At 42.5% G+C, this 23425-nt stretch overlaps 1 protein-coding gene across 2 annotated transcripts in view; it reads right to left on the bottom strand.

Moving 5' to 3' along the window:
• The window catches only part of TRHDE (thyrotropin releasing hormone degrading enzyme), a 416582-nt gene that overhangs the window by 107412 nt on the left and 285745 nt on the right, over nt 1-23425 (bottom strand). For both annotated transcript variants that reach the window (XM_053255844.1, XM_053255845.1), the window contains 2 exons: nt 19506-19571; nt 16634-16821 (listed from right to left, as the gene is read on the bottom strand). In XM_053255844.1, the coding sequence (XP_053111819.1) occupies nt 16634-16821; nt 19506-19571 (254 nt within the window). The remainder of the gene's footprint in view (nt 1-16633; nt 16822-19505; nt 19572-23425) is intronic.

The following is a 23425-nucleotide window of genomic DNA, read 5'->3' as shown; positions in this document are numbered from 1 at the left end:
AGTTGGCGGTAACCAAAGACGGACATTCTCAGATGACCTCAATGGGAGGTGGGACTCATAATGAAGAAGACACTCTCTTAAATACCCAGGGCCTAAGCCATTTAGGGCTTTGTAAGTTATAACTAGCACTTTGTATTTTGCCCGGAAACCAATTGGCAGCCAGTGTAACTCCATCAGCAGAGGAGTAATGTGGTCTCTCCTAGATGACCCAGAGACCAACCTGGCTGCCGCTTCCTGAACCAACTGGAGTTTCAGCATGGAGTTTCAACATGGAGTTTTCCATGTAGAACACATTACAAAAGTCAAGTCTAGAGGTTACCAACATATGTACCACTGTTTTGAGGTCATTCATCTCAAGTAATGGGTGCAGCTGGCGTATCAGCGGGAGCTGATAGAAATCACCCCTGGCCACTGCCTAAACCTGAGAAACCAAGGAGAGACGTTGATCCAGAAGTACTCCCAGACTGTGAACCTGTTTCTTTTGGGGAAGTGTGACCCCATCTAGAACAGGAAGATCAAGATCGTCTCTGGAGTTCTGACCCTGCACAATAAGTACCTCCATCTTATCTGGATTCAGCTTCAGTTTATTCTCCCTTATCCAGCCCATTACTGCTTCCAGGCAGGCATTTAGGGAGGATATGCCAGCTCCTGAAGAAGTTGACATGGAGAAGTAGATCTGGGTGTCTTTAGCATACTGGTAACACCCAGCTTCAAATCCCCTGATGCTCTCTCCCAGCGGTTTCATGTAGATCTTTAAAAGCATTGGAGAAAGTACGGAGCCTTGAGGGACACCATACTTAAGCTCAGATTTCGAAGAGCAAGAGTCTTCAATCAACACCATCTGGAATCTGTCCAAGAGGTAGGAGCGGAACCACTATAAAACAGTGCCTCCCATCCCCAACACTCTCAGATGTTCCAGAAGGATACTATGGTTGATAGTATCGAAAGCCACTGAGAGATCCAAAAGGACCAACAGAGTCACACTTCCTCTGTCCATTGCCAATTGGAGATCATCCATAAGGCCGACCAAGGCAGTCTCCACCCCATAGCCTGTCCGAAAACTAGTTTGAAATGGGTCTAGATAATCAGTTTCCTCCAAAACCGCCTAGAGCTGAGAGGCCACCACCCTCTCAATTACCATGCCCAGTTATGGGAGGTTGGAAGCAGGCCTATAATTGCTCAACTGAGGGATCTAATGCAGGCTTCTTTAGAAGAGGCCTAATAATTGCCTCCTTAAGACAAGGAGGCATCCTGCCCTCCCTCAGAGAATCATTTATGATTTCTACCAGTCCTCCTACAAGATCCTCCCTGCTAGATAGAACAAGCCATTGTTGGAAATGGGCGTGAACTCGCAGAGGCAATACGGGCAGAAAAAAACTGCCTCTTTGCTACACGTATTGCCTGAGCATAGATCTTTACATGTGCTCTATGTTGTAATCTGTAGGATTCGAGCTGAGTCTTTCTCCACTTGCACTTCAGTTGCCTCCCTTGCTGCTTCAGCCCCCGTAGACCTTTCATATCCCAAGAGGCCAATTTTGAAGTGGGTTGGAGGGGATGCTTGGGAGCAATCGTGTCTACTGCCCTGTTGAGCAAGTTGTTCCAGTTCTCAACCAGGGCATCAACAGGATCACCGGCAAAGCCAGCACTGAATCCTTCCAAGGCTTCTTGGAATCCTACTGGATCCAATAACCTCTTTGGGAGGACCATTCTAATAGGCCTCTCACCCCTGCGGAGGTGAGAAGTGGTTGTAAGTCCAACCTTAACCAGATGGTGGTCCGTCCATAACAATGGGGAGATCACAGGAGTCCCCACCCTCAGAACACCACCCTGAAAAAAGTAGAAGACCAAATCAAGTGTGTGACCTGCAATATGCGTCGGTCCAACTTGGGATAGGCCCATAGTTGTCATGGCCGTTATGAACTCCTGAGCTGCCCCGGACAAATTGGTACTGAAATGAACACTGAAGTCCCCCAGCACCAAAAGTCTGGGAGACTCCAACGTGAGTTCCACGATCAAGTCCGTGAGCTCAGTAAGGGATTCCTTTGGGCAGCGGGGCGATTGGTATACCAAACAGAAGTCCCAATCTATCCCTGGTCCCCAAACTTAAGTACACACATTCAATATGGTTTGATACCCTAACAGGGACCCTGGTGAGGGAGATGTTATCCTTACAGACCACAGCCACTCCACATCCCCGTCCCCTCACCTGCTCCTCTACAGAATATCCTGGAGGAAGCAGCTGGGACCAGACTGGACCACTAGCCTCCCACAACCAATTCTTGGTAATACATATAAGGTCAGCCCCTTCATCCATAATCAAATCATGGGTGAGTTCAGGCTTATTTTGGACCAACCTGGCATTGCATAGGAGCAAGGTAAGGCAATGTGGGCTGTTGGCAGTGCTCCCCAAGTTCAAAGAGCTGGCAGGACAGCTGGAAGGGGAGACAGCTAATAAATTTCTGACTACCTTTCCCCTGGAACAGCCTGCTGACCTGTCAACATTTCTTCTTCTATTCCCTACTGTCATGGCTCAGACCTCTGAGTCAGAAGTGTCAGAGGAGGAACGGGAGGACTTGGTTGGAAGAACATGCTCAGAAGACAGCAGGAGGATTTGGCTGTGAGAACAAATGCTGAAGCTGAGTGGGATTGGCAACAGACAGGGGAATCTGGACAGCTGACAGAGATGAGGGCTGAGGAGTTTGATCAGGAGGAAGCTGGAATTTCACCTGTGTTAAGAAGACGTCTCAAGAGAAAGGCTCAGTGGGAGACATGTAGGCACAAGACCTCACAGGAGAGGCAATAGAATTGCTGAGTCAGGAAAGCCTGATTGGCTGCTGGTTATCTCGAGCCCTATATCAAGCCGAAGCGGGTTCTAAGTCAGCACTGTCAGCTAATTTGCCTTTTTCCGCAGACAGTGTCCTCGTATTTGTACTTTCTCAATCTTCCCTGCTTCAGTCTGTCCTTGTTCTGTTCTTCCTTGCTCCGTTATTCCAGTTATTAATCAGTTATTGTATTGAAACTAAACCTAGTTTAGTTTCAAGGGACTTTCTTTTGTTTATAATACTTTATCTTGAGAGTCATTCTTCGCTTTCGTTCGTGCAGCTAAGCTGCTTCTCTTAGCTACAGAACTTTATTTTGACTCACACAAATAGAGCTGATGGGATCATAAATCCTGTCGGGTCAGCCGTGCCAACAGATTTACAACACCTACCACCACTGGGATAGCTGCCCCATAGTCATTGAAGGTGTTATAGAGGGTTGTATGTGGCCAGCTTGAGAGGGTCTTGGAAGAAACTAGTTATCTTAATTCTTATCAGTCGGGTTTCAGGCCTCGGCATAGCACAGAGACAGCACTGGTTGCTCTGGTAATGGCATTCTTCGACACCTTGACGAGGGTAGTGTTCCTCTCCTGATCCTTTTAGATCCCTCAGCGGCCTTTGACACTATCGATCATGCTATCTTTCTTGACCACCTGTGTGGTTTGGGTATTGGGGGCACTGTCTTACAGTGGTTCCATTCTTACCTTAGTGGGCGTGTCCAGTTGGTATGCATTGAGGACAGATGCTCTGACTCATGGCCACTCCTTTATGGAGTTCCCCAGGGTTCAGTTCTTGCTCCTGTCCTCTTTATCTATATGAAGCTGCTGGGTCAGGTCATTTCCAAGTTTGGGGTGAGATTTCATCAATACGCTGATGATACGTAGCTCTATATTGCCATCCCAGACCATTCTGGAGATGCTGTTTCTGTGCTTACTCGATGCCTGGAAGCTGTTCAGGTCTGGATGAATCAAAATAAGCTCAGACTGAATCCCACTAAGACTGAACTACTTTTACTCAGCCCTCATACCGGCCAACAGCTAGATGTGAACCTTGTTCTAGATGGGGTGGCGCTGCCCCCAAAGGAGCTTGTTCGTAATTTGGGGGTCCTTTTGGACTCGCGCCTCCTGCTTGAACAGCAGGTGGAGGCTGCAGCCTGAAGTGCTTTCATCTGATTTGCCAATTACGCCCTTACCTTGATCGGCAGGCATTAATGACAGTGACCCATGCCCTTATCTCTCGCTTAGATTATTGTAACGCTTTCTATCTAGGGCTACCTTTGAGGACGATCGGAAAGCTACAACGGGTCCAGAATGCAGCGGCTCGCCTACTAATTGGTGCCAGAAGATATGACTGGGTAACACCTCTCCTGCAGTCATTGCACTGGTTGCCTATTCGCTTCCGAGTTCAATTTAAGGTCCTGGTTCTGATCTTCAAAGCCTTGCAGGGCTTGGCACCTGTCTACCTACAGACCCGCCTCTCCCATCCAGTTACATCCCATCTGGTCAGATCTTCTCAGATGGCCCTTCTGTCAGTCCTTGATTTCTGAGAAGTTTGGGGCGCTAGGAACCGTGAAAGTGCCTCTTAAATCTCTATTGAAGACTTTTCTTTTTCACCAGGCTTTTGCCCTGTAGTTTAACTATTTGGATTTTTCTTTTTTGTTAGTTACTTTAGTTTTTAATTTAGAATGTAATTTTAATGCTGTCTTGCTTTGCATGTTTTTGTACACTGCCCAGAGTCTTTGGAGTGGGTGGTATATTAAATGTTTCAAATAAATAAATAAATAAAACGAAGGCGCCTCCTGTCTCCCCATCTCCAGACAAACCAAACACATTGCAGCAACTTCAACCCAATTCCCAAACAGCTAAAAACTGATTAAACAGAAGCCCTCTAGCCTTCGCCCTCATTCTCCCCTGAACTGGCTCCACCAAAGGGATGACCCTCTTTGGTGTTGCCCCTTCAGTGGTGGACCCGCCACCACAAGTAGCATTCCTATAAAGCCCAAGGCTGAGCAGATGTCCCGAGGAACAGCTGAGTCACTTAGGGACTGGTCCCAGTCCTGCACACACTCCCCACAGATGTTACCTAGAGGTAGCAGCCCCACAGAGGAAGCAGGAGCAGGCAGGCAACAGCAGAAGGAGCCCCCAGGACCCACCTGGTCTCTCACCCCAGGCAGAACTGTGTGGGAATTAGATGGACTTCTCCCTCTCCTCCGTTGGACCTTCGTGGCCTGGAGGGTTGGGAATGGCTGCTCCTAGGGGCATGGCTCAGAGTTCTGTGGCTTGGGTTGGGGTGGGCCATGTCGCCCTCCCCTCAGCGGAGGAAAGCCTTGTGGTGAGAGGACGTCAGGACCTGGCACCTGACCAAATCAGCATGTGGTCCTTTGCCCTGGTGTGAGATGGCCCTCCCTAGGAGGCTGTCCCACTTGGGAGGAGTACCCGCACTCTGGTTAGTTATATACCTCATTGCAAGTCTTATTTTCACTGTACATTAATAAAGTGGCCCTATTATACTTCATTTAAGCACGCCCTGTCTTCATTGGGGCCTGAGGGTGCTACAAACTGCGCACAAGCTTTCCCTCACAGCTGCAGCGATTTTTACCTCTTCCCTTCACCTCAAAATCCCTTTTCATTTTTAGGAATATGTACATCAGGGCTGAGAAGCTCTCATGAAATAAATAAATAAATAAATCTTAAATAAATAACAAAGCTATATATACATTGATCTTAACCAAGAATTGCCTTGATTAACCAGGCATTGTCTAAACCAGGAATGAAATCTTGAGGTTATAATAGATAGGTGAATGGAAATTGTCAATGCACAGTGGTGATGAAAAAAGACAAATTCTATATCAAGGATAACTGGAAAATAAACTGAAAATAAAATAGTCAGTATTGTGCTACCTTTATATAAACCTATGGTGCTAGTACATTTGGAATACTCTGTACAATTCTAGTACTTCAAAACAACAACAACAACATTGAACTAATAAGGTGAAAAAAAGGTCACCAAATGATCAAGGCTTGAGACAACTTCCCTATAAGGAAAGGCTCAAATATGTGGGATGTTTTAATTTAGAAAAAAAAGATGATCAAGGGGTGATATGATAGAGGTGTATAAAATGCTACATAGTGTGCAGTAATAGCATGGTAGATGTGGGATCAATTTAGATTTCTATCATTTTAGTCATATGAATTGTGTCCAATAGTAGGGGTAATTAATTTTAACCATTAACTGTTACTTATGTATACTTGACTATCCTTTAAGTTATACCAATCATACCAAGATATAAGGACTCAGACTCCCTGATGGGCAATCCAGACAATGTAAACTATTAAATAAATATGAAATCAAAACTGAATTTCTAAATCAGTGGTAAGTTGAACTCTTGAAAACAGTATTGTAAGCAAAATTTGGGGTGGGCAAGTAGCTATTTCCAAGAAATTTTACTATGGCAATTATAACAAATGCAATTCTTTTAATGGTTCCTATTTTCTTCACCTACTTTAAAAAGATTAATTAACCTTTGCTAGTAATTTAAGTTTATTACAGAAATGGTTTCCCCTTAAATAATTTTTTTAGAACACAAGATTGTTATTTGTATTAGAACGCTGTGCTGTCGTTGATCAGCACTTCACATTTAAACATAAACATTATGGTCCAAATATGACTGCAGATGTGGCTACTAAAATGTAACAACTGATATCCCTGGATGTGCATACTTATTCTCTTTAAAGGTTGACTGTATCCAGTTCATTAAGGCTTGGAGGATGCACGTTGCAATGTGAATAGAGATGTAGATCCAAAAATGCATCTGCAACATGCACAGAAGGCTGCTTGCATGCTCAAAGCATTCTTGCTGTAATAGGGTTAGTTTTTAATTTGCATTTCATTGAAGCTGCTCTATTTTTCATCCCTCCATTTCTTACTTCAGAGCCATTTCCTTCCTCATTTTATGCTTATTAGAGCACAATTCAATATATAGCCAAAGAAATGACCATTCCTATTTATTATAAGCATTTCGATGGAGATGGCTACACAACAGTAAGCTGCATACAATTCTAGGATGCAGTGAAAAGAAGGGTTATAATTAATACAATTATTTTGTTTAAATCAATAATAGTTGTATCCTTTATACAAAAAACCTTTAAGATTCATGCGGGGGGAAACCCTAAATTGGGCAGTTGGGTTTGCTTTTAAATTTCAAACTAAGGCAAGAAATGTCAAATTAGAGAGGTAAACACAGTAAACACTGAATATGTCCTTTATTTTTTAGTATCATCAATACAAAGAAATAAAACTAGAGTTCAAAAAAAATCTAGCTGGAAATAATTGTTCTATTTCTTTTTCATCATATAGAGTATATATAAGAGAAGCACAAGGGAATTAATAGAAATTCTAACTTTGTGATTAGAATCCGTCAAAAAGCAATATGTGCATTTCTCCTTAGTACAAGTACAGTATCTATGTAATCGAGAGAGTAACAGATTTAACAAGCAATCATGTGATAGAATTCAGCTACACGTGTGGGATTTGCTGATTATACTAGAACCTATGGACCAATTTAATAGTTTGAAGCTCTGCAATGACCTTTTACTGAATAAAGGAGAATTATGAGGTGTGGGGCTGCTCTGGATGTTGACTAATTATTGTGTCATATCTACTGCCAGTCTGTAAAATAATAATCAGAATAAGGCAAAAATCCTAATCATACCTACTTGGAAATTAAGTTCCATTGAAATACATAGAACTTCATTCCAAGTAAGCCTATGTAGGATCTGAGTAGAGCAATTCACTCTGGTGGTCAGAGAAATTGCGGTGCAACCTTATTTGTAACAGATACCTTTAAGAAAATTGACAGATACTAAAACATAAGCAATTGCCCAAGGGCTAGTAAATCTTTTTGAATTTCAGGTAATTGGTACTAACATGTACTAATATTTTCCCAATGGAATTATGAGCACAGCAAGAATGGAGTTCCCAAGACCTTTTGTTACCTAGCACTGTTTCCATTGTTACCTACAGACTATCATGTGCATGTATCTATGCATTAAGAAGCATGAAAAGTATCACTTAGGAAGAAAAATATAAATATTTTGCAAAGTTTTAAAAACTGGTCTGTAGAATTCCAAACTCCAGAAATGTTTTTCTGCTTTTGTAAATCTCCTTCCTTCCTTCCTTCATTAAATTTATACCCCGCCCAAACTTACGTCTCTGGGAGGCAATTAGCTTACTAATTGCCCAAAAGGGAACCGGTGGGAAAAACTGCACCCACTAATACAATCTGAAGATGATGGGGTGTGCAAATAGGTTCGATGTCAGACTGGTTAGGTATGACCATTCGGGGTTGAACCAAACCACCTCGTTTGGTTTGAACTCAGACCGAACACCCCCGAAATTAAGGGGGGGGGGGTTGCGAGCTTGTAATTATAAAATAAATAAATAAATAAATAAAAATAATAATAAATTAATTTTACCGTTTACTCCCTCAGGGGAGTTCCTGGAGGTGGCAGGGGGGTCTGTGGAGGTTCCCCCTTCCCCTGCTAGCCTTCAAAATCACCCCCTCAGCCAGTTTGACAGCTCTTCAGCCGCTCTTCACCCTTCACCCAGCGGCCCGGCAGCCATTATGGAGGCCATGTGCGCAGGCGCACATCCTCCATAATGCCTGCCGGGTGAAGGCTGACCAGCGGCCAAAGAGCAGTCGAACCAGCCAAGGGGGTGATTTCAAAGGCCGGCGGGGGGAGGGGGAACCTCCATGGATCCCCCCGCCGCCTCCAGGAACTCCCCCAAGGGAGTAAAAGGTTAAAAATAATAATAATATTTTTAGAATTACAAGCTCGCAACCCCCCCCTCCCGACCAAACCAAACCGAGGGTGGTTCGAGGGTGTGCTGGACCAAACTGGCCCGGTTGGGTTTGAGGCCGGTCTGGCCTCGAACCAAACCGAGCTAGCCGGTTCCGCGCACATCCCTAGAAGACGGAAGGGGTACAATATGGGCAACCTAATAACCAGAGCTGTCAGCCCCTCGTAGCATGTGCTGATCAGGGCTGGAGTGGAAAGAAGGTTGTACTTGCTAGAGGATTCTCTTTCCCCATTTCCTAGCCTAACAAATTATTCATGCAGTGGGAAAATCTACCCGGTTGCTTCACTAGAAATATTATTACAAACCTACATCATGTACCCTCTAAAATGGCACAATTTGAAATACATTATTAATCTTGTGCACGTCGCAAAATTTTATCCTGGGAAGCCAGAGTCTACCACTTCCTCCTGCCCCTGACAGGAATACCCACTAACAGGAAATCCCAGATGTCGTCGAGTCAGTGTCGACTCCTGGCGACAACAGAGCCATGTGGTTTTCTTTGGTAGAATACAGAAGGGGTTTACCATTGCCATCTCCCATGCAATATGAGATGATGCCTTTCAGTTCAGCAACACCTAATTTGATATGAGATGATGCCTTTCATTGTTATATCTGAGTATTCAGAACTCATAGAAGCACCAATAGGAAAATGTAAGTGTGAATTAATACCACCAAAATTCTGGTTCAAGAGGATCAACATGACATAAGGTAGTAATTTAATGGCTTCACTACACACACTACCAGTGTCACAGTGAATGGAGGGCTGAATTGTGAGCTAAGCAGCTGAAAAATAAACTCTTCACAAAATGCCAAACTCTACAACAATCTACTAAACTCACATTCTCAATTTGCCAGACTGGTCATGTGAATTGGCCCTCAGGATTAAGAAGTGAAAAGAAAAATGCATGGCTATTTCACAAGGAAATCAACTATAGGAGCAAACAAGCCTAAGGCTACAATCCCAAACACTCTTACTAGGGATTAAATTGAACTGAACTCAAGGGGACTTACTTCTGAATTAACATGGTTAAGATTGCAGTGCTAAGAAGTTAAATAAATTGAGGATGAAACAATTTGCAGCTAGTGTATTTAGGTCAAGTCCTAAGACGTTACAATGAACTGATAAGTTAAAATAACACACTAATCAAAGTCAAGCCAAGTCACAGCGAAGTAAAGATATCCCAAAAGAAATTTAAATGTTTTAAAATTCTTTTAAAATTATAAAATACCGGAAAGAATAAAATATGTGAGCTATAATTAGTTCAACTTTTGTCAATAAATCAAGTTGTACTGTGGCTTTAAGAGAAGTATTTCAAAGCTAGGCCTGCAGACTTTATGCATGGATAATAGTCTCATGAATTAAGTGGGACTTGCCTCTGAATAAAAATGCATTGAATTGGGGTGTACATATTTCAAGAGGCAAGTTAGGGAGGAAGAAAAGTAGTCTGCATCCACTGTAAAAATATTGGACCATAGTAAATGTTGGTATTGTTGTTTGGTTGTTTCTGCCACTTCCTGAAGAACAGTGTTACCTGCACTATCAATGCTTACATAAATAGTATTAAAACTTGGCACAGCTGTATATTATTTTAAGATCATTTATAAGTAGGACATTTATAAAATGATTTTGTACCTACTTCTCATCAGCACAACAGCAAGTTTGGTCAAACCAAAGCAGAGTAGACCAGCTGCAAACTAAACTGATGAACTAAGCTGATGAACATCACTCTGGGAAAATTATGACTGTTGTGTTCTTCTATATTCCCCATCACCTATTTTGTTTCTCTTCTGTCTTTTTATTTTGTTTTAGCATTTGTTGTTGAATCTTTAATCTTTAATAAGCACTATGATATTAAGTAATGTCAACAAAAAAAGGAAATTGGTTCTGTCACACTATTCATTATCATCATCATCATCATATTATTATTATTATTTCTTGTTTACACAGTCAGGCAGGTGTTATTAACAGGTTTGTTTTATCCAGACATCTAGTCCTTACCAAGGACCTGGGACAGCTGAATTTTATTATCAATATTGTTTTTGTATCAAGGGGAATAACAAAAACTTCTTTTAAGTACATCAGAAGCAGGGAGGCAGATGGACCATTAGACAATGAGGGAGTTAAAGGGATTATTAAGGAGGATATGGAGGTTGCAGAGAAGCTGAATGAGTTCTTTGCATCTGTCTTCACGGAAGAGGATACTGAGCATATACCTGCTCCTGAACCAGGCCTTTTAGGGATGGAGGCTAGAGAGCTGAGTCAGATAGAAGTGACAAGGGATGATGTTCTAAACTGTCTGGAAAAACTGAAACCTAACAAATCACCAGGGCCCGATGGCATCCATCCAAGAGTCCTCAAAGAACTCAAATGTGAAATTGCCGACCTCCTTGCCAAAATATTTAACTTATCCCTGAAATTGGGCTCTGTACCAGAGGACTGGAGAGTAGCAAATGTAACACCGATTTTCAATAAGGGATCCAGGGGCAATCCGGGAAATTACAGGCTAGTTAGCCTAATGTCCGTTCCAGGCAAATTGATGGAAAACATCCTCAAGGATAAAATTGTAAAGCACCTAAAAGAACAGGCCCTGCTGGGAGTGAGCCAGCATGGCTTCCGCAAAGGTAGATCTTGCCTCACCAACCTTTTGGACTTCTTTGAGAGTGTCAACGAGTATGTGGATCAAGGTGATCCAGTTGACATAGTCTACCTGGACTTCCAAAAAGCTTTTGACAAAGTTCCTCATCAAAGACTCCTGAGGAAACTTAGCTGTCATGGGATAAAGGGACAAGTACATGTGTGGATTGCTAACTGGTTGAAAGAAAGGAAACGGAGGGTAGGTATAAATGGAGAGTTTTCACAATGGAGGAAAGTAAGAAGTGGGGTCCCCCAGGGATCTGTACTGGGACCAGTGATTTTTAATTTATTCATAAATGATCTAGAAGCAGGGGTAAGCAGCGATGTGGCCAAATTTGCAGATGATACCAAACTCTTCCGGGTAGTGAAATCCAAAACGGATTGTGAGCAGCTCCAAAAGGATCTCACCAAACTGGGGGAGTGGGCGACAAAATGGCAAATGCGGTTCAATGTTAGCAAGTGTAAAGTGATGCAGATTGGGACAAAAAAACCCAACTTCAAGTATATGCTGAGAGGATCTGAGCTGTCGGTGATGGACCAGGAGAGGGATCTTGGGGTTGTGGTGGACAGCTCGTTGAAAGTGTCGACTCAATGTGCAGCAGCTGTGAAAAAGGCAAATTCCATGCTAGGGATCATTAGAAAGGGGATTGAAAATAAAACGGCTAACATTATAATGCCCTTATACAAAACTATGGTGCGACCACACTTGGAGTACTGCGTACAATTCTGGTCACCACATCTTAAAAAGGACATTGTTGAACTGGAGAAGGTACAGAAGAGGGCAACCAAGATGATCAGGGGCCTAGAGCACCTTTCTTATGAGGCAAGACTACAACACCTAGGGCTTTTTAGTTTAGAAAAAAGACAACTGTAGGGAGACATGATAGAGGTCTATAAAATCATGCATGGTGTGGAGAAATTGGAGAGAGGGAGATTATTTTCCCTCTCACACAACACTAGAACCAGGGGTCACTCCATGAAATTGATTGCCAGGAAGTCTAGGACCAACAAACGGAAGTATTTTTTCACACAACGCATGATCGACTTGTGGAACTCTCTGCCACAGGACCTGGTGACAGCCAACAACCTGGATGGCTTTAAGAGGGGTTTGGATGACTTCGTGGAGGAGAGGTCTATCAATGGCTACTAGTCGGAGGGCTGTGGGTCACCTCCAGCATCAAGGGCAGGGTGCCTCTGAGTACCAGTTGCAGGGGAGTAATGGCAGGAGAGTGGGCACGCCCTCAATTCCTGTCTGTGGCTTCCAGCGGCATCTGGTGGGCCACTGTGCGAAACAGGATGCAGGACTAGATGAGCCTTGGGCCAGATCCAGCAGGGCTGTTCTTATGTTCTTATTATTATAGATATTGTCGCAAAATATAGGCTGTTCCCAGTAAAGCTGCTTTTTGTAATTGGCTGATGGTGATTTCTGTGGCCACTATGGTGTTGAGGTGCTCTTCAGGGTGTTTTGGAATTGCACCTAGGGCACAAATTACTACTGGGATTATTTTGCCACAGCCTTTCAATTTCAATTTGTAGATCTTTGTATTTTGTGATTTTTTAATTTCTTTTTCTTCTATTCTGCTATCATCTGGTATTGCTATGTTGATTATTTTAACTTGTTTTTCTTTCTTCTCGACTACAGTGATATCTGGTGTATTATGTGGAAGATGTTTGTCTGTTTGTAATTGGAAGTTCCATAATATTTTTACATCTTCATTTTCTACAGCTTTTTCAATGTTATGGTCCCACCAATTTTGGGCTACAGGAAGCTTGTATTTTTTGCAGATGTTCCAGTGTATCATCCCTGCTACCTTGTCATCCCTTTGTTTGTAGTCAGTCTGTGTGATTTTTTTTTACAACAGCTGATTAGGTGGTCCACTGTTTCATCTGCTTCTTTACAAAGGCGGCACTTGCTGTTTGTTGCTGATTTTTTGACTTTGGCTCTTATTGAATTTGTTCTTAGTGCCTGTTCTTGTGCAGCCAGTATTAAACCCTCTGTTTCTTTCTTCAAGTTGCCATTCTTAAGGCACTGCCAGGTCTTGGTGATGTCTGATGCATTCAAACTGTCCCTAGCTTAAGTTGTAAACTAGATTTCAAGCCAGGCCAGACTGGTAATAACTAGTGTTCAAATTATTACTAGCAGTGCTAGTCCACCTCTTCCTGTTCTCAATCAAATCTTGATTAAGTGAGTGCACGAACTGAGGTTCTAGCACTGGTTTGGTGCTGAAAAAGTTTGGATGAGGTGTGAACCGGTTCAGTGCAGTGGGAAGGGGAGCGGAAGAAGAGAACAGGTCCTTACCTGCTCTCTGCCACCCCATGCAGCTTCCTGCTAGGGCAGTGCCCATCCTAAGTACCCGTGCATGGCAACAGCACACACAGAGTCCGTGCATGTGCAGGCATCATTTGCATGGTCAGCAACACAATGCAAATGGTGTCCGTGCATGCATGGAAGGCACTGGAAACTACGGTTCAGATACTACTACAGTTCAGAAACTACGGAAGTGTGTGCTGGTGCCATGCATGGGTACTTGGGATAAGCGCCGCCCCAGCAGGAAGCTGTATGGGGCAGCAGAGAGCAGGTAAGGACCTGCTCTCCTCTTTCTTAAAACTCCCACTTCCCACTCCGCTCCCCATGGTGCTGAAACAGTGTTCGAATCTTGGTTTGTGCACACCCTGACTCTTTAGGGGAGAGAGAAAGAGCTTATTGAATTCCTTTCCTGCCCCACACCCCGCATAACTGGCCAGGTAAATGTAAAACCTGATTCTTTCAATGTCCATTTTTAAAGCTAAAAATGTGGTTTGTTGAAATGTTTTAAGCTTCCTATATTTTACAATACACCATCAAAAAACAAACAGGAAATCCAGTTTTGTCGGCAGTATGCTTATTACTCATTAAAGGAATGGCTCTGCTTATAAAATGATACTCCACTTGAACAAGAGCCACAGAATTTATCCCTTAGGAAGACATAAAGAGTTTACAAGGAATTAGAACTGTGATTTACTACAAAAGAGTCAACAAAAGTGAACAGCATAAAGATAAAACAGCAAGCAAACTACATTAGTTTGAAATGTTAAGTCTTTCTGTAGTTACTGGAATGTAGTATGTACAGATATTAAAATACTAAATAGATTTTCCTCCAGATAAAGAATTAGGCCACAGTCCCGGACAGCCATAGGCCAGGTAGGGGAGAAGCACATGTGCAACTGGAGAGCTTTGAAAGTTTTTCATGACACTGTTCACTGAGCAAAACTAGTGACTGAAGATCATTTTGAATATGGAAAGTTCAAAAGATGAACTCTCCAGTTTGGAAATCAATGTCCCATTACAAGCAGAGTGCTTGAAATTTGGGCCCAGTTCAATATTACAAACCAGCCCTCTTTGCCAGTCTCTTCCAAAGCAAACTCATCATCATGAAGGAGAAATGCCAGGTTCCTGAGGGTTTGTTTAAGGGAGGCGACGCCTTGTAGGCATGATCAAGGCCTGTTTTTTTGCAGTGGTGCTTGGGGTGTAGTTTCCAGTGCCTTCCAGCTCATTCTTCTTCTTATGTAAACCACTTTAAGAACCTTGTCATTGAAAAGTGATATATAAAGAATGGCTGATACATTGTGCAGCCTTAGGAGAGTGGAGAAAAAGCTCTGTTAGGCAATTTGTGAGAATAAAGAGGGGAGGTGTCAGACAAAAGGAACGATACATAAAATGGTATGCTTGGAGTGCATGCAGTTTTATATTGGTGAAACTGGTCAACCCCTGATAAAAAGATATAAGGAACATCTGGCAGACATACAGCATGGAGATAGAACAAAACCATGGGCAGTGCATGTTAAAGAACAACATCAAGGCAGAGTGGTAAATACAAAGATATTCACCTTGGCTGCGGAGACAGATTTTTCAGGAAATGAAAAATCAGAGAAGCCATATATATAGAACAGTTGCATCCAACAATAAATGTTAAAGAAGAAATGAGGGAAGCAATGAAATTCATTGGTTATTGAATGTATGAACTTCATCATGCTTTTGTGTTCTTTTACCTCCTCCATGGTTTCCTTTTTCTTCCCCCCACCCTTCATCATCTTCTTCTTCCCCCCTCCCTTTCCCCCCTGTATGTGATATAGGGAGCTGCACAGGATTGGTTGATTGCCTTTGGTTCTTTAAGCTGAATCTTGGTGTGGAGTTGTATTTAAGAACAAAACTCAGCCACCTTTGTTTAGGACTGAGGATGATGTCTTACATAGAAATGTTTCCTATTTTGTTACATCCGAGGTTTAGTTTTTAAGTTTTAAACTTTGAATGTTTTTAAACTTCTAAACTTTTAACTTTTACTATGCATTAAAGAAGGTAATTGAAAAAGCTTTTCAAAGTGACTTAATTAACAGTGTGAGAGTCTTGCTTCACAACTCTGGATGGGTGATGGGGGAAGTTATTTTTGTTTGTCTCCCCTCCCCACAAAAGCCCTTTTGGTGTCCAGGAATATGTCCCTGAGGGTCGTGCAGCCTTCACAGACATATTCCTAGACACCAAAAGGGCTTTTGTGTGGAGATGGAGAATTGTTCTCCCCTCTCCCTCCGCAAGCCTCATGTGCTGTTAGTTAAGTTGTTCCTTGTGAGGACAGAGTGATTACTCTGCCCTTCTAAGGCTGTGCAGCATCTCAGGTTTTTTTTTTAAATTAATTAATTAATAATAATAATTAGTAGTAGTAGTAGTAGTAGAAGAAAACAACATTTACAGACAATTGAGTTGGAGGGCATACCAACACATGAGTAAGTTCCATCATCTTCAGTAAGATCTGCTTCATCTTTTTCTAGTAATCAAAATGCTTAATCTCCCTATTTAATGGACATTTTCACCTACATATCTACTAAACTGAGAATGGTTCAGTACTGTAGAAGCAAGGAGACTTTTTCATCCATGTGCTAACATTTCTTTTATAATGGTCTCCTCAGTGTCAGTCCTTTGGCATAGGTGAACCTAAGGATAAAACTAACTGGGATAAATTAAAAGTACCTTTTTCTGGAATTCTGACATGGACTTTCACCTGAATGTGCATTTTATATCTATATCTATCTAAAAATGTGCAATAGGTTAAAGAAAAAAAATCTTTAAAGGGGGAAAGTGGATGGATGTCTAAATTGTTATATAAATGTTTTAATTTATTTAATCTTTAACATAATATTATTAAATAACATTGCCATAGGAAGGCTGTACTGTGTTACACTTTGGTTACAATTCTTCTTTCAACTCTTTCTGTGTGGATTTCTATTTAGAAAGCAATGGTATAAAACAATTGTAATATAGAGTGCTTATACCAAAAAATTTAAGTACCTGTTGTTTTCAAGGCCATGATCTTTGATTTTAACATCAAGGTCATAAATAAAGTGTTCTTGGGAGATTCCTACAACATTGTCCGTAGTTTCATTTCCCATGATGGTAATAACAGGATAACCCATCTGGAGTGTCCACTGATCCATTACTTCTTGAATATTCACAAATTTCCCAACCTTCTTAAGTGCCTTCAAACCAACAACAACAAAACCAGTTTAATATATTGAAGCAATACCATTAATATTGCTCTCTTTTAAGGAATACCACATGCTCTCTTTTAAGGAAAAAATGAGGAAGAATTACTATTTTTATCACTTCCATGTACAATGAATCACATTCTCACATAATATATATTTGCTTTGAGCAGATATATCATTTTAAAGTTTGTTTTAAAATATATCATTCTCAAGATTGTTTATAGAATTGTGTATATAAAATTAAAATAACTTCAAGGAATGATTATTTATTTATTTAACATATCTGTTAGGGATGTGCACGAATCAAAATTTTTAAATTCAATTTGTACCCAGATCGAATCACACCCCCCCCCCTTTGTTTTGGGTCTGAATCTGGCCAGCTAGCACAGGGGCGATTTGTTTTGTCCACAAATCTCCTGAAACAGGTAGATTCAGGTACAAATCATTTTGTACCCGAATCGATTCGCACAGACAGTAGGCGCAGGCAGTGGTTTTTTCAGCAGCAGGAAGGGGGTGGAAAAAAAATCTCTTTTCTTTTCCTCAATCAGGAAAGCAGGAACAAAAAGCACAGAATCCACTCTCTTGGAGAGGAAAGCTGGTCTTGTGGTAGTAAGCATGACGTGAACCCTTAGCTAAGCAGGGTCCACCCTGATTGCATATGAATAGGAGACTAGAAGTGTAAGCACTGTAAGATATTTGCCCTGCTAACTGGGCAAAGAGGCACCTTTTAATGTGGTGATTCTCTTTATTTAGCAGGGGGAAAGTAACTGGTCCTATCCAGCCCCAGCACAGTACTTCCAGTGACTGTTGCTGGTGCTGTGTTATGTTTCTTTTTACATTTTGAGCCCTTTGGGGACAGGGATCCATCTATCTATATAATTAATTCTCCTGGGTGAGCCTTGGAATGTGTGTCCCAGCGCCCAACTGATTGGCTGGGCGGCGGAAGCACCTGATTGGCTCAGGCGCACCCAGGCGAACAGGTCGCCGTGGTAGGCCTGGCCGCGGAGACAGGCAGCCCGTGGAGGGGGGCAGGAAGAGAGACTGGGGCAGGAGGAGGGGGCGGAAGCAAGGGGGAGGGAAGGCAGGAACAGAGACTGGATGCAGGGGAGGAAGGGAGGGCAGGAGAAGAGACTGGGGCAGGAGGTGGGGGGAGGAAAGGAGGGCAGGAAGAGAGACTGGTGCAGGAGGTGGGGGAGGGAGAGCAGGAAGAGAGATGGGCAGGGGGCAGGAAGAGAGAGTGGGGCAGGAGGCAGGGGAGTGAGGGCAGGAAGAGAGAGTGGGGCAGGAGGTAAAGAAGGGAGAGCAGGAAGAGAGACGGGGGCAGGAGGCGAGGGAAAATGTAGAAGAAACAACCAACCAATCAAATTCTCCCAATAAAACCCCTAAGAGTAAGTAAACTACCGCACAGATGTTTAAGGGAGGCAACGCCTTGTAGGCATGATCAATAATAGTAATAATAAAACAAACCAGTCAATAACACCTGTCTGACTGTGTAAAATAATAATAATAATATTCCCCTCAGGGGACGGAGCTGCTCTGGGAAGAGCTGAAGTTTTCAAGTTCCCTCCCTGGCTTCTCCAAGACAGGGCTGAGAGAGATTCATGCCTGCAACCTTGGAGAAGCCACAGCCAGTCTGTGAAGACAATATTGAGCTAGATAGACCAATGGTCTGACTCAGTATATGGCAGCTTCCTATCTTCCTATGTTCACTCTAGGCAGCAGGCCGGCATGGCAAGGCAAAGCTCCTCTGTCTCTCTCTCTTCTCCCACGAGGCAGAAAGGCAGAATGGTGGCTGGCTGCGTCCTTAAGTATATTTGAAAATCCCTCCTTTGAACTCCTCCCACCCTTGTTCCTTCTTTGACCCTTGTCCTAGCCAATGTGGGGTCAGTTACCGCTGGCAATACAAGATTTGAATGGAAACGAGCCAATCTGGAACCTGGTGGGAATCACCAGCCAATAGTTGCACACTGTAAGTTACCAATCTGAAGCTTCGGAGGGTGGGATTTATTTTTTTTAAAAATTCCGGACACAAAATGGAGTCAGCAAGAGAGATTACCACAAAATGGAGGTCTGAATCTATAAATTTTTCAGGTCTGAAATCTGGACGATTTGTTTTGGACCCGAATCTGGCCGGCTAGTATAGGGGTGATTTCTTTTGTCCACAAATCTCCCAAAACAGTTAGATTTGGGTACAAATCATTTTGTACCTGAAACGATTCACACATCCTTGCATGGAACCGCTGCTGGGTTCCAGTGGTGGTGCCTCTTTAAGGGTGGGGGAGGGTGCACTTACCCCTCCTGCCACTCCCCCCCCCACCAGCACTCATTACTGTTAAAAGACTTCGGGGCAGCAGCATACTTCCCTGCTGCCCCACTGCCCTCCTTGGCTGGAAGTGCCAGATGCACATGCGCCCATTGTGTGTGCGTGCCTGTCTGCCATTGTGTATGTACTCCAAGGATTATTAGTATGAATTTATGTTTCAGGGTTAAACATTTGCATTAAAACCATGATCCTGGGCTATACCTCAGTGAGCCTTGGCTAATATGAAGTAGTCCTCTGAGAACTGATTTTTAATTTTAATGCAGTGCACAGTTTTCACCATGGATCATTTACTCCTAATGTTAGCCCAAAACAACCACCATGCATGCTCACTTAGTAGGTTAAAGTGTTTTACCTCTGACAGAGTGTTCCACAGGTCCTTTCTGGCAGCATTGCCATATTTATGAATTGTTAAATAATCCTGCAAAAACATATATAAAACAAGTCTTTATTGTACAACAGCCAACTTAATTCAAACCACACCATTCCATAGACACAGTATGTTTTCAAATATGTATATTTACTCTAATTAGTATAAAAATGTTTTCTAAAGGCAAATTTCAATGAAAACAAAAGATTGGAATACACAACTATCAAAGCTATAGTTCTATACATGAACTTTAACTTGCAAGCTTTCTAATTTTCAAACAGTTCTGAATTTCAAATATCTTCTTTAAATATTTGTATAGCTTCAGTATCTGTTTTTGGCAAACCTTGGCACTGAGAGGAAAGCTTCCAGAGATAATGGTACTTGTTATTTTAGTTCTGTGGTTAATGTCAAGAACCCACAGACTCTGCTGATAACTAGATCTGTTATTAAATATTTAAACGAATATCTATTCAAACCACAATCTTATGTCAAATGCGGTAGGGAAGTGCAAACAGGTTCGAATTTGAACTGGTTTGAATTCAAACAGGTTTGGTTCGAAGGTTTGAACTCAAACCAAACAGGGCATTGAATTGGCAATGCCGGTCCAAGTTAGAACCAAACAGTGCCCGGTTCTATTCAAACAAGTTTGAACTGGTTCGAGCCTCCAAAACTGGGTTGGGTGGAAGGCACGTATGGGTGCCAACTACCACCCAAACCCCAAAGCAATCGGACACTCTTACAATATTTAATGATTTTTTTGGAATTTTTAAAATTATTTTTCTCATAGGGTATAATGGGGACTCAAACCAGTCCATTATGCCCTACGTAGAGCACCTAGGGGCACAAAGGTAGGGTGGGTGGTAGGCACCCAGCGATGACTGCCACCCACCAAACTCTAAGGCAATCAGAAACTCCTGCGATTATTGGTGAATTTTTGAAGTTTTTTCAATTTTTTTATTCCTTCCATAGGGAATCCTGGGGATTTGAGGATGCCACATCCCCCTTTGGGCCCTGGGACCCCGAAGTGGGTCTGGGGGCATGGCAGGTATGGCCTCAACTCTCCCAAGGCACCCTCAGGTTGATAGGAGTTCTTGTTTAATCACTATCTCATGCTTTCCTATGGCGCCAGAAATTAATTCTTTACAAATTCCTGATTAAACAACAATAACTCCTATTAACTTGAGGGTGCCTGGGAGGAGTTGAGGCCATACCTGCCATGCCCCCAGACCCACTTTGGGGTGCCCTGGCACCCCACAAAGGGGGGAATGGGGCATCCTCAAATCCTCATTATTCCCAATGGAAGGAATAAAAAAATTGAAAAAACTTCAAAAATTCACCAATAATTGCAGGAGTCTCTGATTGCCTTGGTGTTTGCCTACCATCCACCCCACCTTTGTGCCCCTAGGTGCTCTACATAGGGTATAATGGGCCAGTTCGAGTCCCCATTATACCCTATGGGAGGAATAAAAAGAAAGAAAGAAAATTTCAAAAATTCAATAATCGCAGGAGCCTCCGGTTCCCTTGGGATTTGGTTGTGTCCCTAGGTGTTCCCACTGTTGTGCCCCTAGGTGCTCTAAATAGGGTATAATGGGCCAGTTCGGGTCCCCATTATACCCTATGTAGAACCTTTTAGAACTGGTTCGAACTGGGTTAAAATTTGAACTGAACCAAAGTGGGGTTTGAGCAAAACCAAAACTGAACCTGCCCACCCCAGTTCGAAGCTGGATTGAATTCAAACCAAAACGGGCAAATCGGTTTTGTGCACATCCCTAGAATGAGGTACAAGTGTACCTTGCTATACTCGGTACTACTATTCACGGTTCTGTGTATCTGCAGGTGTCTAATTGACACCTAAGCTCATTATCCGCAGATAGAAAATGGTTAAAACCCATGTATCGATTGTTCCTAGATGGCTGAAAATTATCTCAGTCATTTCCAGCTGCTATTTTGTCTAGAGGAGCCATTTTGTGGCTCAACTGTGTTTTAGAAAGCATCCCCCCCCCCGTGATTTTTATGGAAAAATTGGGAATTTGGCACTTGAGGGGGGGGCATTCCTGGACAACTGGAAATCCATGGCGCACAGTAGGGCTCTTTATTTCCTTTCCCCCCTGTGTTTTTTCATGTTTTGGGGGTGCCCCCCCACAATTTTCCAGGCTCCAGGAACCTAACCCATCAGTCCCATTGATTCTAATGCCCCATTATCTGCAGTTCCATTATCCTTGCTTCCCCCAGAGAATGAAACTGCCATGGATAATGGGGCTCACCTGTACTGTGAGTATATGTCTTTGCCTTTGATTTAAAAGAAAAAAGAAAAGATAATGCCATCAAATTACATTATACCATTCTAATCTTTTAGCATGTATTTTCTTTCAAAGGAAGCAGGCTTGAGAACACAGAAAAGCTTTTCCACATATGTTAAATTCCTATCATAACAAATCAGGCCAAATGTTGTTCAAGGATGTTGTTCATTTGACTGTGTAACGTGAATATTAGGCCACCTTCAGATATACTTCTTAACTGCAGTTGCATCAGAACCACAGTTACTCTCTGGGCATATCTGATTCCCCCAGCGTGCTCCCAGATGATGAAGATCTGCAGCCTGGGAAAGAGCAAAGAGGGCGGGACTAGCTGCACAGGTTTCCTCCAACATAGGAAGGAAAGCTGCAGCAGCCAACATCATTTGAGCAGCAGGAGGAGTTTCCTCTCCTAACTCCGGTCTTGGTAGCATTCAGAATTTGGACATCACTCTCCAGCCTCCGGAACTTTAGTTTGATAAGCGTACTTTCAATCTAACCAAGGGTTCATCCAGAGTTTGCGGGGAGGAATCAGAACCACGGTTGGGTCCTGCATCCGCGGCTCTGAGAATTCAGACGTCATGCTTGGGCACCTTAAGGTAAGTTCACTTCTGGTTTCCCATGTTGTCTGAAGGCATCCTTAATCTCTTTGGTCTATTTCATTCCCTAGCTTTTCTTTATTTTCCCCTAAAATTCAGCTAGGTTGCAATTATCAGTTAGTAGACTAGCAGAGTTCAGACTAGATTTTTCAGACCCAGAGCAGTTTTGTTTATTCATGTAGGATGATCCTATGTTTGTTTGTTAAGAAGTGTCCCACTGTGTTTAGTGGGACTCAGTCACAAGGGAACATGTTTAGGACTGTAGTCTAAATTAGATATACAGCAAGGTATAAACTGAACATAAAGTAATAATGCATTAAAATTCATCTTACTTAACAAGTAGACAATATGATTTCCCTGTACTTGATTATCACCTTTACTCTGTGTAAGAAATCAGAGACAAGCCCTTATTTAGAGAACAGCCCTGCTGGATCAGGCCCAAGGCTCATCTAGTCCAGCATCCTGTTTCACACAGTGGCCCACCAGAGTAAAATGATAATACTGGAGAAATTGTGCTGACTGCGTTTCCTGCACTGTATGCATGAACTCGGTGCTTCTACAATAATTAGGGTTTGGGAAGCAAACTTTCTGATGTAGAAATTGTAAGCACTCATGGCAGATTTAGCATCATGTCTGCCAACTCATTGTACAAGCAGCAGCAACTCCCATATAATCACAGGTTAGAAAGGCTAAATGAGAATACTGACTCACTTAACTACAATACATCGTTTTAACAATGTTAGAAAAGACAGCAGCATATGTGCTCCTCCAACATACTGTGCTGCTATCAAGCTAAAAATAAGACAAACATATAGTTCAGTAAAATATCCAATGGCTTCTTCTCCTGGAGTAGTTACTTATAAAAACACCACTGCAAAAATATAAACAAGTTGGACTACTTAAGTCAGCTCCACTTCTCTTGTATAGGATAAAATCCACAACTGGATTTTATTCCACAATTGCTGCAAAAGCTGGGAGATGTGTGTGTTGTAAAGATTCCCAATCTTTAACT

The sequence above is a fragment of the Hemicordylus capensis genome, chromosome 5 (genome assembly GCF_027244095.1).
Source record: "Hemicordylus capensis ecotype Gifberg chromosome 5, rHemCap1.1.pri, whole genome shotgun sequence".
NCBI lineage: Eukaryota > Metazoa > Chordata > Lepidosauria > Squamata > Cordylidae > Hemicordylus > Hemicordylus capensis.
Note: the sequence above shows the minus strand (reverse complement) of the source record. Positions and strands in the feature narration are given on the sequence as shown.